The sequence below is a fragment of the Balaenoptera musculus genome, chromosome 1, assembly GCF_009873245.2.
Source record: "Balaenoptera musculus isolate JJ_BM4_2016_0621 chromosome 1, mBalMus1.pri.v3, whole genome shotgun sequence".
Classification (NCBI taxonomy): domain Eukaryota; kingdom Metazoa; phylum Chordata; class Mammalia; order Artiodactyla; family Balaenopteridae; genus Balaenoptera; species Balaenoptera musculus.
In genome coordinates this window covers 99,012,667-99,028,967 of record NC_045785.1, presented here as the reverse complement: position 1 = coordinate 99,028,967, position 16,301 = coordinate 99,012,667, and the positions used below count along the sequence as shown (strand labels likewise).

The 16,301-nt window shown below is 37.1% G+C and overlaps 1 protein-coding gene across 10 annotated transcripts in view; it reads left to right on the top strand.

Moving 5' to 3' along the window:
* The window catches only part of ST7L (suppression of tumorigenicity 7 like), a 158,720-nt gene that overhangs the window by 62,707 nt on the left and 79,712 nt on the right, over positions 1 to 16,301 (top strand). For 6 of the 10 annotated variants that reach the window (XM_036837700.1, XM_036837783.1, XM_036837379.1 and 3 more), the window contains one exon: positions 2,651 to 2,790. In XM_036837700.1, coding sequence (XP_036693595.1) covers positions 2,651 to 2,790 — 140 coding nt within the window. The other 4 variants (XM_036837543.1, XM_036837947.1, XM_036837464.1 and 1 more) reach the window with 3 other exon arrangements.

Genomic DNA, 16,301 nt, shown 5'->3' with positions numbered 1-16,301 from the left:
GTGTTCATCCCTGATCCAATCAGCTGTGGCGCAGGGACAGGATCAGGTCATGTAAACAAAATTGCCAAAAATATCTCATTCCCTCTGCATCTCTCTGCATCACAAAACTGACTTGGGAGTCATCATTTTCTAGGCATGAATGAGATCACTAAGGGAAACTGTAAAGAGTGTGAGAAGTAAACTAAGGGTGAACCATGATGAAAATGTCTAAGGGATGGGTGGCCAATAAGGAGTCAGAAGATTCAGTGAAGGAGTGGTCAGAGAGACAGGACAAGAACCAGAACTAGATATCCTAGAAACTAAGAGGAGGAAAAAATTTCCAAGTGAGGAGGAGTATCCGAGGTATTTAGTAAGATAATTACTGAGAAGAATCCATTGACTTCAGCAATTAGAAGGTCATTAGTGTTAGAAATTTTTCCTTTCCTATTACGGTGGTGATAGTAGGTATTGTTTTTCCATTTTAATGGAAACAAGGATATTTAAGGCAAAGGAACGAATCTTTAATTGCGGAACATCAGTATACAAGAGTGTATTATGTTAGGCTAATACATTTAGCCTAAAATTATGCCCCCCCCTCCAATCGTTACAGAGGTTGCCTGATATAAGGCCGTCTTTCATAGTTAATGTGAATAAAATCAAGGTTGTTATTGTTATGTATTGTCAGAGCCATAGGCTATAAGAAGAGAGCTTGCTTTTTGGCAGGGCTTTATTATTTCTAGGGTTCTACTCATTTGCAAATTCTAGAAGGTAGGAGAGGAGGGATATTCTGGGGGTTTTAGTTTGATTATATTGTATATTCTTAGAGTATTTTTTCTGTCTCTGACTATGATAGAATGAACAAATTTTTAATAATGTGGAGTTTTAATACCCAGGAGTACTTAATGTTTTTTGTTTTCAATTCTCCTTCAACCTTGGTATGACTTACAGCATTCTGGAATTTGCTTATGAACCTCATAAGTTCAGACTTGAACTATTCCCTTAGTTCACATAGCTATTTAGTTGTCTTTTATGCCTCCTGATAAATTTTTCTCTACAAGCCAGTGATGAAATTTGAACTTTACTTCCAAGGGAGTGTTTCTGTACTAGTCATCCATTATTTTGATGTATTAGCCAAACATTGACTGACAAATGAATCTACAGAAAGCAATCCAAAAAGAAATAATTGGATCTCTCCTACAGTATAAAAATTTCACATTTTAGAAAATTATCCTATTAAAGCTATATAGTTTTCTACCTTATAAAATAAGAATAATACTATCTATCTCCTAGAGTTATTGAAAAAAATTAAACTAATATAAATTAAAGCACTTTGTGAGCCACAAAATGCTACAGTTTAATTAATATTATTAATTGTGCTGTCTCTCACATGAAAGCAATTATAGTAACCATTGGCACATATAAGTATTTGTTCCCTGTCTTTGCAAATATGGTTTGTATCTTTTGATTTGCTGGAAGAAGTTGGCCTCTAATGGCTGAGGGACAGAGCAGGAGGAACTGCTGCTTTTTTGGGTGCTGAAAGCACAATGTTGTCCACAGCTTCTAATGTTTCTAATTTAAAAAAATTCAGACTTGGTGTGCTTTTACTTTAAACATGACTCAAGGCTCTGGAAATTTTCTGGATTTTTAATGAGTTTGCTTTTTGGTATATACTTTCTGAAGATAGTGTAACACTTAAAAAAATTCCTGGCTACTGAAGGAAACTTAGGTGTAATCTTCCCTGTGAATCATTATGTTTTAAAAAGTTAAATTTATAGCTGACCTCGATTCAGCACTGAATTAGTCATTCCTTACTTATGCAGGATATTACATCAGGAATTCCTAGGTTTGTGTCCAACCCTAAGCAGTCAACTGAAGTCCCAGAATAACTCTCAGTTTAACAGACATTTATTGAGTACCTACTGTCTGCCAGTCACTGTAATAGGCTCCTCTCAGCATTGTTATTCAAGTATTTTCAAATTTCAAATAACATAAAACTACCTGAATACTATTGGTAATGAAATATCCAATCATTAGAAAAATAATACCTGAGTAAATGTGCGAATGTGGTAAAATAAGACAAGGGACTCCATTTATGTTCAGAATCCTAGGGCTTTGGTGTTCTGGTTAGATTTTTACAGTGCTCAATGAAATGCCACATATAGGACACTTATTAATAACTGGGTAAAATTGTTAACTGATTGTTCTGGTAAATCTCCAACCACACGTCTGTCTCTTGATCTCTATACTTATCTCTGAGCTCCCAAAGATCAAAATTATAACAACACCTTTATAAAGGGCTTACAGTGTTCATCATAACAACTCCATAGCAACTACTAGAGGGTTTAGCAACTTATTCAAGATCACACAGCTAATAAGTGACAAAGCTCTTTTTCAAAACCACCTCAGCATGACTACAATTACTGTTCTTTCCCACAGTGCCATCCTATTCCCAGTTCCTGACAGTCGTCTGGCTATGTAGGTGTGCTGTTGATGCTAGAGAAAATAATGGATAATAATTTCCTTCTCCCTTGCTTGACCAGAGACTTCTTGTTCTTTTTTTAAAAAACATTTTCCTTTTTAGTTTTTATACATGGATTTCATTTGAAAATATTAAAACTGGCTTACACTGTATTCTGAAATAAAATCCATTTCTGTCTTTTCTCCCTTGCAGCGTTTCATCATGTTTCTGTTTACCCAAAGAAGGAGCTTCCTTTTTTCATCCATTTCACAGCAGGACTGTGTTCTTCTACAGCAATGATAGCTCTTCTCACACACCAGTTTCCTGAAATCATGGGTGTTTTTGCTAAAGCTGTAAGTATGATCTCAAGGACTTGTGCAGAGTATTTGTAAAACACACAAGAAACCATCTCTGATCTGTTTGTGCTAAACCAGCTGAGCAGTGAAGATATTTGTTATAGTAAATTACAGGAATTGATTTGTAAAGTTGCTGCCATAAATATGTTAAACATAAGATTTTGGTGATTTGAGCTGTATTTTTGTTGCTTAGAAGTTTAGAGAATACAATGGCATAACATTATAAAGTTGGTCTTTGTAGATCACTTTTGGTGGTAAGCATAGCCCTTGTTACTAGCTAAAGAATAATCCACCCCTTTTAAATGCATTTTCTTTGGCATTTAAAAAAAATCCCTTGTTTTGTACAGAAGCCTTTTGATTTTTCCATTTAAATGAAATCATTAATTCTCAGGATTTGGTGAATGTTAAATTCAAGAGTGCAACTAGGATGAAGAATAAGTAGGTAAGGTGGGACAGTTGTGACATTTGCCCTGGGTTCAGAATGTGCCTCTTTACTCAAAATTTCTCCCTGTTTTTATATCTACATGTTCTTACTGATCTCCCAACCTTGGGTGCAGAACCATGTACAGACCTTTATTTTTATTTTTACCCTTTAGTTTTGAACTGCTTCCCCATTTCCGGACCCAGGTCCAGAAAGTATTTGAGGACTGATATTAGAGAGAGTATCCCATGATTATTTACTTTTCTACATAAACCTGTTAATTAATATCACTGGCTCAAAGCAAAATTACCAAAGATAAGTCCCTGTAAGTCTCCAAGCCTTTTAAAAAATGTGTCTTGTATATCTTTGTACTTTTACCAACTAATAAGAATTCAAACCCAAAAAGAAAATGTTAATTCATTATATTTCCAAATAGAAAAGCACTGAGAACCATAGAAATACTAGGCCTTACTTGGTAATGTAATTTCTATATTTTTGTCTATGTGCCTCCATTCTTACTCCCTGTTGCCTCACACTTTCTTTTCCTGCATTAAGAGTTTATTTTGTGCCTTAAAGATTAGTTGGTTTTCTTCTGACACCAGTAGTAAGAGCACTGGTTTCTCTTTTTCCCTGAAGGTCAATTGTGTAATGTGTTAAGTTGCCACTGGCTGTAGGCCTGGGAGTCTGAGACTACACTTGATTCTGGGTTAGGCTTCAAGAAGGATGACTTTTTACTGTTGTTCAGGGAGCATAGATATTTGGGTTGGAAACTGACTCTTCTGCTTCCTTTTAGCATAAGAAGAAAGCTTAGTGATCATACCATAACTCTGTTGCTTGCAATGGTGCTGACTGGGGAGCGAGTGTGTCTCAAACTGAAATGACTTCACAGTGTAATCTGGCATGGAAAAAAATGGACTAGACAGAGAATCTTGTCAATTTAACAACCGGAAAAAAATATGCAGCTGTGTATTTGAGATCACAGGAAAGCAATGGGAGAGATGGTCCTTGGGTTTCTCTCAGGGCAGTGGGAAGGAGATAAAACAGAGAGAGGAGGAAGATCTAGAATTTGGAGTAGAGATGTAGTCATTGTTAGTAGTGTACTTCCATGAGGTACTGGCTAAAATTAATGTGGCGTGTACTCACTGTTTGCTCTATTCATCAGTGTTAGTATATATATAGTGTCTGCCTTTACCTAAGAGATCTCTGATGCACCCGAAGAGCCTTTAAGATTGCATAGCACAAGCTCCTAGCAGTGTCCGAGAATGAATAATTATACATTTGAAAGTGGAAGCTTCTTTTTTAGACCAAAAGTTATTAGTTTACTGTGATTCTAGTTGATGAACAATAAACAGGCATTTGTTTACTATCTTTTGGTATTTGTTGGTAGTGTATAGTGTTTAAAATGTGCCTGACAGCAAACTTTTACAGCCACGTTTTATCCCTGTGGCCTTTACATGTACATTTTAAATTCCTAAAAGTTAAGTATTTACTGAAAGTACCTGCAGACCGATATTTGTTATGCAGCAGTTCCAAGGGCAGTTTCCATTTAAGAATTAATGGGAAATGATTATAGTATAGGCAGGCTCCAGCTTATAAACTCAATATACAAATACCTCAACAGACAGACAGCAAGAAAACTAGAGGCTCAAATTCTGCTTCTTCACCATTTAATATAGTGTGGTCTCTGCCCCAGGAGCATTACCATCACCCAGGAACTTGTTAGAAATGCAGAACCACAGGCACCACTCCAGCCTTCCTGAATCTGCATTTTAACAAGATCCTCAGGTGATCCTATGTACACATTTAAAACTTGAGAAGTCCTGCTTTACTCTACCTGCAATAAGAAGAATTTAGAATTCCTGGATAGTGCCACCTTATCAAGGTGGAGAAGGGGTAGGATTGTAGAGTCGTTATGAACATAGGCTCTGGAGCCAGACTGCTTTGCTTTGGATTCCAGCCCTGACACTTATTGGCTGTGCCACCTTGGGTAAGTTGCTTAACCTTCCCCCGCCACCCCGCATTGTAAAATGAGAATAGTACTACCTCATGGGTTTCTGTGAGGGTTAAATGAGTTTAAAATTTATCAAGTGTTTAGAACTGTGTCTGCTGACAGTAAAAACTAGGTGTTAGCTGTTGTTGCCATTGTCGTCATCATCATCACCAAAGTGCAGCTATAGTGGGAAGCCCTACCCCCTTCATGTTTGGAGGAGCCATGTTCTACTAGTAAAATCAAAATGCATTTTTCCATAGAAATGGTGGTTAAGTATCATTTAAACAATACTGTTAGTACTATACTTCTGGTACATTATGTGTACCAGAAAGTGGAGAAATGTTTCAAATTCTAGGCACTAGGCACTAGCAAAGTGCCTTATAGAGCAGAACCAATTGATAAGTTGCAAATTGCCTGTGTTAGAATTTTCAGTTAGGTCAGATATTTGATAGGTACAGTATCAATGAAGTACAGAAATCAATGAAGAATCTTTGAAACATATTTGTTCTTCTATTTAGTAAGGTAAAGCAATTTAAGAAAATTTCCTAAGTTCCTTCCATTGTTGCCATTGTCTCTTCCTCATCTAATATCTTTTTGTATTAGCTCACATGCTAGAGTAAATTCAGTTTGAATTTGTTAAAATGCATTTGTTACAAAAATTGCCTTTTTGTGAAGCAAGGCACTAGGGATTAATGATTTTTAATAATGCCTCACTGAACATCAGGTTTAGATAAATGGAAGGGAATGCACTAGAATGGTCCGTGGTTTTAGTGCCCCTTCTTCTTTTGCATGATATTAAGCTATATGGAAGAAGACTTCATTTTCAGCAAGTTAGGACTTTTTCCTGATTTTTCTCCTCGCCGGACATTAGACATAGAGCAATGAAAAAAAAAATTGTATAAATTCCTGGAGATGTGGAATGTGCTGATATCAGAGCTGATATTCTCTAAGACCAGAATTCCTGAAAAAGGAAAAATTGCTTTTAAGTGGTAGGTCACTTTCTCACCTGCTTTGAAGCCTGCCGGGTTAAATATGAGAGTTCAAAGTAAGGGTAGCCAGCAAACCAATGAACTGGAATCTGATTCTGCTTATCTGAAAGGCGCTTCTTTATTTAAGAGCAGCACTGCCCTCTCCTTAGAGAACCAATCTTCATCTACTCTGGCCTCTTTCATTTCTCTCTTGCAAGAAAAGCTTTCTTCTTAGTAAGCCTTGGGAGGGCATATTACAACAGTGAAAAGACTGAAGATGGTCTTTGGGAATTTCATTAACTTACTGATAAATTCAGGCTTCTGGTATGTGACTTTTTAGTGCTTTGAATTCACAAGTGTGTTTGAATATAAAAATCCCTAGTTGCGTTTTAACTAAATGGGGCAGCCTTTGCAATGTTGGCAGAAAAGATGTTATGGGTAAAGACAGAAATCAGAAAGATTCCCAAATAAATTGTTTGTTTCACTAAGGCAAAACTTGGTTAAAATTTGTTTCACTGAACACATATTGTAGCTGTACTGGGGTGGGAATGGGCCCAGTTTCCACATATTTCTACTAATCTTTATGTGGGAAAATGTGGTTAGACATGCCAGTGATGAATTTCTGAGCAACTCATAATTGGCTGGCTCCACTGTAACTAGGGCCTAACAATCTGCTTGATTAATTCTTTAAGTACTACATTAGCCAAGTTTGCATGATTTCCAAAGATATAGAAGGTCAGATGTTATACTAACAAAAGACCTCTCTACAGAATGTCTCACTGGGATTTCTTCAGTCTCTTCCCAAAAATAATTAACATTTTTCTCCCCAGATTAAATTTTAAAAAATAATAAGCAGATATAAATGCTTATTGTCTTTTACTGAACAGCGACCAGAACTTTTGAGAAGGTTTGTCCACAATTATCATTTTTTGCAGGGCAAAGATTGTCTTCATAACTAGGGGAGTTGATAGACAATTGTAACCATATATTGATATATACCAGTAGAAAAAAATATATATATATATTAATTTAATTTATTTAATGTATTTATTTTTGACTACATTGGGTCTTCGTTGCTGCGCGTGGGCTTTCTCTGGTTGGGGCGAGTGGGGGCTACTCTTCGTTGCGGTGCATGGGCTTCTCATTGCGGTGGCTTCTCTTGTTGCGGAGCACGGACTCTAGGCGCATGGGCTTTAGTAGTTGTGGCGTGCAGGCTCAGTAGTTGTGGCTTGCAGGCTCTAGAGCGCAGGCTCAGTAGTTGTGGCACACAGGCTTAGTTGCTCCGCAGCATGTGGGATCTTCCCAGACCAGGGCTTGAACCTGTGTCCCCTGCATTGGCAGGCAGATTCTTAACCACTGAGCCACCAGGGAAGCCCGAAAAAAAATATTTTTAAAGGTTCCAAATTTTCCATTGTCATAACCAGTGATGTGAAATCTGTTCATAGGTAAAAGATTTTTTTAATATTCTTCATCTGACTTTATTAATACTAAAAACCTATGAGAGTTACATTCTTCTTTATTAAATACATAGGGCCCCATTTAGAAATTAAACTGACAATTAAAATGTTGCTTTACTTTGTTTGAAAATGGATTATTTTCAAGAACTAATATAGTTTTAAAAACATTCTGAATTGTAACTAAACTTAAATTCCTGTAAAATACTCTTCTATAACCATGCTGTTTCCACAGTAATATAGCTGAGGTATTTCCCAGAGAGTATCCTGATAATAAAACGAGCCTATTGTGACAGGTCAAAAATTTTAAATGTTTACACTTTTGTTCCGTTGTTAGTGCTGCTAAAGTCTTTATTTGGGCAGTCTGGCATATTCCAATTTTGATTTTCTGAATTAACTGGGATATTTGTAGCAAGAGAAAAGTTGTTCTCTACTTTTTATAAGGGTAATTTCTCATGCTTCATCCTCATTGTTCTCCTTCAAAAAGAACCAGAATGAGAAATTTATGAAATTGCTAATGTTCTTCTTTATCCAAATTTTCTAAGTACTGAACTCTTCAAAGGCAAAAATAATAATAATAATAATAAAAGTTAGGGCAATGCACTTTTTAATGCATGTCTGTATCCCTTCCCCAGGATTTAATTCAGTTTTGAAGTTTGTGGAAAGCACCCTCTTTCCCTATTAAACATGTGCTTGACAAGTATGAAGTTCACAAAATCTCTCCCTGAATTTATTTGGCAGTATATTTAATCATCTTTTCCCCCCTCAAAGTGAAAGTCTCAGTGCCAAAGTCTAAGATATCCTGTCACTAATTTCTACTAATATATTTATTGTTAATTATTAGCACTTGAGGCAAATGGACTGCTTAGCAGTTTTTAGAAGAGCTGTGCCCAGATATTGATGTAAATCACTCATTCCAAACCCATTACACTAGTGGTATTAGAATTCATATTAGGAAACCTACTGGGTTTTGTTTTAGAAAACATCTTTGTGTTTTGCAGACCCAGCATAATCCTCTAAATGGAGAGAATAATGGGTACAGAGGAAAATTTAAATCGCAAGGAATAGTTATTTTGGCTTTTTTCTTGAGTGGAATTTTGCTCCTTCCCCCACCAATCAAATTTCTAATGCTCAAAAGAACTAAATTAGTGCAACTACTTAATATATTACAATTCTAAACCAAGAGTAACATGGACTTCATTAGTTTTCTTTTTTTAAGAGTTTATACTTACACTGTCATTTATTCTTACCAGAAGCATTGGAGGACAGACTATGATCTTCCAATGTAATAGATGAGGAAGTTTGAGCCGTTAAAGGTAAGAGAGTTCCTTGAAATCACACAATAGATAGCCCTTTAGTCATATATATGCTTGGTTTCAAAAATATGTCACCTTACAACGTATACTAAAACAAGTACAAAAGAATAAATTTCAAACCAAATACAGTAATGCTGAGGGAATATAGACTGATGGAGTGATGATAGTAAATTGGCTTTGGTAGTGTCTTCCCATAGGAGATGAATTTGGAGAAGAGTTTTAAATAAAGAGGCAATGTGGATTGTCAGAAAATAGAAAAGGCACTTAGATTGCAGAAGTGCTTAACTGCAAAGGTAGAAGTAGACAGATAAGCTACCTGGAAAATTCTTCATAGTATAAGCCTATTTGATGAACTCTGATGTTTTAAAATAAAGAATGCACATTTGCTTTTCTGTCTTCAAACTGATTCACTTTAATTTCATTCCTGTTCTGGCTAGTAAACCACTTAAGAAAGAACACTGTTTGATCATTTATACCACATACTCACACAACTGTATAAAGAACTTCAGCCTTTCTAACTGTCTGAAATGTGCAGTAATACTGAAGAAACAGTAGGCACTCATTTGTAGTGATTCAGAGGGAATTTACTTAACTCTTTGAAATGGTAAAAAAAAAAAGTCTTAATATAAACTACAAATCTATATCTTATGTTTCAACATCACTCTTCTTTCAAAATCAAAGGTGAAGTTTGTGAAGGACTGTGAGGGGAAGTTTAACTGAACAGAATAAACTTTTGGTCTAAAATAACATAACTCGTGGGGCTTTTTTGTTTGTTTTGTTTTGCTAAAGTGGGATTTTTAGGTAGCAGATGTACTTCTAGCAGTTGTAACAATACATCGGAAACTTCGATGTGTTCCTTAATGTCGATGAGGCCTCAATGAAAGATTGGGTGTTAATGGTAGTCTATCTGAATTTGAGGAAAAAATAATCTTAGTTCTGTAATAATATTAAGATTGCCTTATGTCCATCTCGACAGCCAGCTTCAAGAAAAGAAATTATTTGGCTTCAGGTGATGCTCAACAAAATTAAGAGAACTGATATTCAGAGAATTCAGACCACGTAATCACCCTTTAACCTCATCCTGTAATTTCAAGCGTTCTGGAAATGAAATGTATATGTACTATTCAAAGTGTAGAAAAGAGCTATATTCCCATTGAGCACTCTTGCATATTACAAATAGGATATACAGAGAAAGAAGCAGTTTGGGGAAGAATTTAAGAAGGGAACATACTCTCATACTCTGTTAGGAACATGCCAGCTCTTGTTTTCATCTATTCAGTATGCTGGAGTCCCAGTTTCTTTCTGATGCCAGAGTTCAAGCTTTTACTCCCAGGTAGCAGCAGGTTTACAATTAAATTTTAATCCCTCACTGTTGTTAAACTCCTACCTAGAGTATAGCCACAACTGTTCTTGGCAGACAAATACACTGCTGTTTTTCCTTCAGTCACAGTGAGATAGAAGAATGTTCTCTGGTTGGGGCGTGGATGAAGGCACTTTACTAATCTTATACATAATTCATCCTTGGTTGCTGGGGATTCAAAGTTGAAACTCTGCCCTCTGATAAAATTCAGATGGATTTTTTATTTACTTGACTGTGATCCCTTTGGGATTTAGTCCTTATTGGGAGCCCAGGGATTCTAATTCAACAAAGCCCTAGCTGTGTAGACTTTTCTTATTAATTTGCTCTTGGTGTATTTTAGCTTTTATAATACTGACTCTAAAAAAATCCAAAACCAAAAACCTGCACTAGAACATGCAGTTCAGAATCCTGGATACCCTGAAAAGATTCTTGTTTCAGTACTGGCTTATTGAATGAAAAGACTCCAGTAGGGCTTATCTTAATTTGTTTTCAAAGTTTAGTTTTTAAAGAGCCTCAGCATTTAAAAATATGTTAACTATTATTCTTTAACATGCTATAGTATGGTAATGATTATCCTGTAAAATACTGTAAGTTTTTGATGTTTGAATTCATTATATTCAGATGTTACTACCAGTGAATTTGTTCATCATTCATTCATTCATTCAAGGAGCAGATATTTATTGGGCACCTTTATGAAATATAAAATGCAATCCCTGTTCACAAATAACTCATAGTCTATTGGTAGAGGGTTTAAGGTAGGCAAGACATGTATTAGTGTAAGACAGAGGCTACTGCCATAACAGTAGATTAGGTCATCCTTGCGGATTTATTCATTTGACTAGAAGTGACTGATGAGTTATTTTCACATGCCTCACATAAGATTTAGTGACCCAAAAAAGTCAATCTAGACTGATAGAGGCTTTTTCCTTTCAGTCAAACAAGAGGAAATAGAAGGAGGTCTCTTTATTTTATTCTTTTTCAGATATCAGACATGAAAGACTTTCATCTTTACACATAAATGATGAAGTTTGTGTTTTTGTAAACAGCAGTATTCATTATGTTCATCTGAATAGTTTAGAATTTATTAAAAAATGAAGTGCTCCACAACTCAAGATTGAAATAAGAAATGTCACCCCTCAGATTCATATAGTAGCTGCCGTAAGACTAAAGCCTACTATACTCATTCATTTTTATCTTTGTCTTTTATATCCTCTCATTCCTAATAGTGACAGATTAATAAGGGCTAAGGACCATCCTGGTTTAGAAAATGAAAGTGTGATGTCAGAAGCAGAATGGGACAGCAAAGAGTTAGGACTAAAATCATGTACCTCTGTGGACATGTGAGAAAGAAAGGGAAAGAACCACTCAGAATTTCCCAGAGCCCACTGTTCATGTCAAAGCTGTACCCTGCAGTGACTGATTCTGAAAATATATCAGGTTAATTAAGAAAAATAATAAAAGGATATTGGATTAAGGTACTAAAATAAGCTGCCTTTTCCCTCTCTTCCAAGCTGAATTTTGCTGATCAATTCTGAATCCTGGATAATTCTACATTTTTACAGGGGGAACTGCCAAGATTTTCTCTCTAAACAACTGAAAAAGATTTCCTGTCTTTATTGGGCTCAGTCAAGTATACGTACTGACTGGATCATTGGGGATATGACCTTGAAATACATATAAAAATATTTTTAAAAAATAGGTACAGAACCTGTCCTTGGGGAATTTATACTGTTAGGCATGTAATCATTAGATACGGTAAAATGATGAAAGTATATTTAGTAGAAGAGTAGGCCCAAGGCTGTACTAGAGGGTCGAAGAATACACTGATTTAACACATTGTGGCAGCAGAAGAAAGAAAGTGGGATGATTTGAACACAGACTTACAGGCAGAAGACTGCAGATCAGGCTCTGGAGTTAACGGTAATTGTTACTTCTCTAGCAGTTTATCTGAGCTTGCTATATTTTCTGGAGTAAGTGGAAATTATTATTCTTTGGGTAGATGAACAGAACATACATCTCCAAATAATGAATTAGATGCATGATGCTATCTTCCATTTCAGAAGTCTGATTAGTAACATGCTGGTAAGGAGGCGCATTCATATTTCTGGGTTGTAAGGAGCCCACTCTCATCCATTCACCTGTGTTCCCGTTTATACTAGGCTGTGTCTGCTAACATTAGGTCTCTAAAGAAAGACTTAGGTAAACTCCAGACCCCCTAAGTTCCTGTGAACTACCTCCTACTCCCATAGGACTTCAACAGAGATAATGAACACTGTTTTTTTAACTTTTATCTTTCACATGGCATTTAGAGTAGTGATACCTCATTTGGTCTCAAGCTCCATATTGAATTATTTTTTAAAAAATTGCTTTGGAGCAGTAACTTTTCCCTGGTTGCTTAACCAGTCATACAAGTTGAGACTTCTGTCTCTATGCCTGTTTTATAATAGCTGCTCTGGGAGAACAGATGAAAAATAATAAGTTAGTAAGATATTTTATGAGTATTGAGATCCCTTCCATTCAGAAATGTAAATAAAATAACCAGCATGAGCAATCAGCTTATGTCAGATTCCATGGGTTTATGTTACATAGGGAAATTATAGTGCAACCTGAAACATGCTTCTTAATGAATTCATAGTGGTGTCACAGTTGAATGTAAATCCTTGAGCTTTTCTATTGTGAAGGGTTTCAGAAATCACCTTTTATAAACTGCCTAGGGGAGGAGGAAAAAACCAAGATGATACCAACAAATGCTATCACTTAAATGGTTGCGTCCCTTCCAGCACTAACTAAATTGTGCCAGTTAAGTAAAGCAGAAATTTAAGATACTGCTCACCTTTTGGCTTATTCAATGTTCATAAATATAATTTATATATATACATATATATGTATAAACGCATATATGTATATATACACACACACATACATTTCAATATTCTGTTTTTGAAAGTGGCACCAGGAAAATGCCGTGGAAGAACAGGGTTGCCCTTGCAGTTTTTGTCATCAGAGGTTAGGAAAGTTCAGTTAGGAAACTTGGCAGAAGCCCGATAAATAGCTCTGTTTTTACCTCCAACAAGTGCAAGAAGCCAGAGACCTAATTCGAAGTTTATGAAATCGGAATTTGTATCTTGTCTTTGGCTGTTGTTCTAGCACCCTGTAGTACACCAGAACTATCCTCTCACTTATTAGTAAACTGATTTTGCAGTCCCTAAAGCTCTTTCATAGCTCTCTTCCTATTCAGTATGACCGCAGCTACGGTGAATGTGCTAGCCTCAAAAGTCCAGTATGCCAAACAGGATATAGGGGACCAGTCAAGTTTTAAGTTTGAGAGTCAGGGAAAGAAACATGTATTTTCTATTTTAAAGAATTCCTTTTTTACATTCTAATTTCTTAAGAGTTTGGCTTGATTTGTGTCAGGTTCTGGGCCCGTAAGCCTACATTAATGCATCACAGTTCTGGATAGGATATTTGATATCTCTTATTTACCCCAGAATCTCAAATGATAGGGAACTGTGATTAATGATACTTAGCATTTTGTGGGTTTTACAGTGTAGCTCTCTTCTAGTCCCAGTATCTGTAACAAATGGACTCATCCTTGTGTTTTCCCATAGGTGCCTTGGTGTTTACTGACATAGATCAAGATGCTGTGTGGCTCTATAGGGGACTCTGAGCCATTTGACAGTCTGGGCACAAGCAGTCACCTCACATTATTTAAGCCCTGATCTCAGCATTCTAATTTCTCTGTATTCTCCAGTGTATATAATATGTACTTGCTTGAAATTCCTTATATATTGCTTGCACATTCTTGCTTCTAAGTTTCAGCATAAACCAGTTCCTTCTATTTAGAATGCCTTCCTCTGTCCGCTCTCAACCAGGACATTCCTTATCTTTTAAAAATCCAGTTCAAAAGCCACCTCCTATAGAAAGCCTGATTAATCTCATTCACCTGATTCCTTTATTCTGAGACTTCTGTTTCTCAGTGTTAAACTGTTTTGTCTCTTTGTAATTATTGCTTCTGTACATTGTCACCCAGCAAACATAACAGTTCTAGGAATGATGATCCTCCTGCATCCCCATCTTTGTGTGTTACACACAAACATTTTGAAGGCCTACTGACAACCTTTTCAATTTCCCCTGAGTTCTCATCCACCTTCCATACCCTTTCCCTTTATTCGTAGTTACATTCCCGGAGAAACGGGGCATGTGTTCAGGGTTTGGCCTCCACCTTAGCATGTGTATGGCAGCCTGCTGAATAGGTCCCTACAATTGGGCAGGATTTAACCCTTTGGTTTGACAGTCTCTGCATTCTATTCAGACACCTTCAAGAAGTAGACATGAGACCAGGAGTAGAGAAATTTCCACTGAAAGCTCAGTTAGCTTTTTATACAAGACCTCTGAAGCTGCTGTCGTCAGCAGCTCACTCGACACTCTCCTGCTCTGCCTCTTTTCCAGGAGTCAGGGTTAGTTTAAGAAAAAGCCTCTTGCTAGAAGCCATGACCTCGTACTTTTATCCCCTCCATCTGGTGTGCGGCCTCATGGGGCTGTGCTGCTATGCAGGAGGTGAGCAGTGGAATTCTTTAGATGATGACTTCTGAGCCCACATGCGGAGGCAGTGGGGGTGGGAAGCAAGGAGAACAGTGAGAGCCAAGATCGATGGACCAAAAAGTAAGGTTTGTTCTGGGAGAAATCCTAACTATAGGTAGACTGTTTTCATGAGGTGTTCTTCCCCTAGCTCAAATGGGGGCTCAGGTCAGGGAGCTGTAGCATCCCAGATCTATGATTGATGAACATGGTGTTCCTGCAGTTTTCCTTTCTGCCTTCACAGTTGGGGTTCAGGAGTGGGATAGGTAGGATATGTGAGGGCTTATGCTGTCTCTAATGGAATGCATTCCAGGGTTGAACAGGGAAGGGTTCCCCTTACACACATCATCTCTTGGAGCTGCTTTGTCTCACTGTCTCGGACCTAAACAGAAGTCCAGATTTTGAATGAGGGTGGGAGGAGGGGTTGAGAGCAGCAAAAGTTTTTGATCAAGTGAAAATCTGCTGTCTGCCTCATCTTGCACGGGTTTCTCTGCAGGGTAGATACTCCTTGCCTTGGTGTAGATAAATAGCTTGTCTTGGCTAGAGGTCCCAGGACTTTTACTAGGCTGTGAGTAGGCATCTGGCCTGGGATAGGACAGTTTTTTTTTAAGCGCTCTCATTCCCTGTTCTTACTTTCCTAGCCGAGGAGTTGACAGCATTTTTAAAAAGATTGAACTCTCAAAGGAAATTCTGATACATACTTTAAAAGCCCAAAGCTTTAATAACTTCCTATCATGGCTTCTCATGACTACTTCTGCTCTGTCTACACATTTAGCATCCCTTTAAAAGGACTAGATAAAAATAAAACAAAAATTTAACTGTTAATCTGAAAAAGAGAAAAGGAATAGAAAGAATTAGGAGCCAGAGCTGATTAAACACGGACCACTAAATGTAGTATAGTGATCGTTTGGTGGTGGTGGTATTAGTGGCAGAAATGGCAAAAAGGGGGTGCATTGATGAGGTTAAGGAAGGCCTAAGCTGTTCCTTTTGTAAATTCTGTTCATGTATACTCTCCTAGGATATTTTGTATCAATTTCTGTCCTAAAGGTGCTGGGATTCTTGTGCCTCCAGCCCTAGGCACCCTCAGTCTTTGAGGAGAACACACAGGATTTGAAGTCAGAAGCCCTTGGTTTGGGTTCTGGCTGAGCCACTCAACATCCACAGGACTTTGGACAAATCACAGAGCCTCTCTGAGCGGCACCTGCACAATGAGCGTAATTCCTATCACAGGGTTGGTGAGACAATTACATATAAGCTAAAGTGTTTATACATGAAAAACCTTTTTATAAATATCACAGTTATTCTTGGGGAAGCCCCACCTTGAAAGTTGTCAAATAGAACAGCTGTGGATTAAACTATCTTTCTTATTCACTCAGCTTAGCTTTTCTGTTTGGTCAAGTCTGCTTACTGGGGTTGATGGT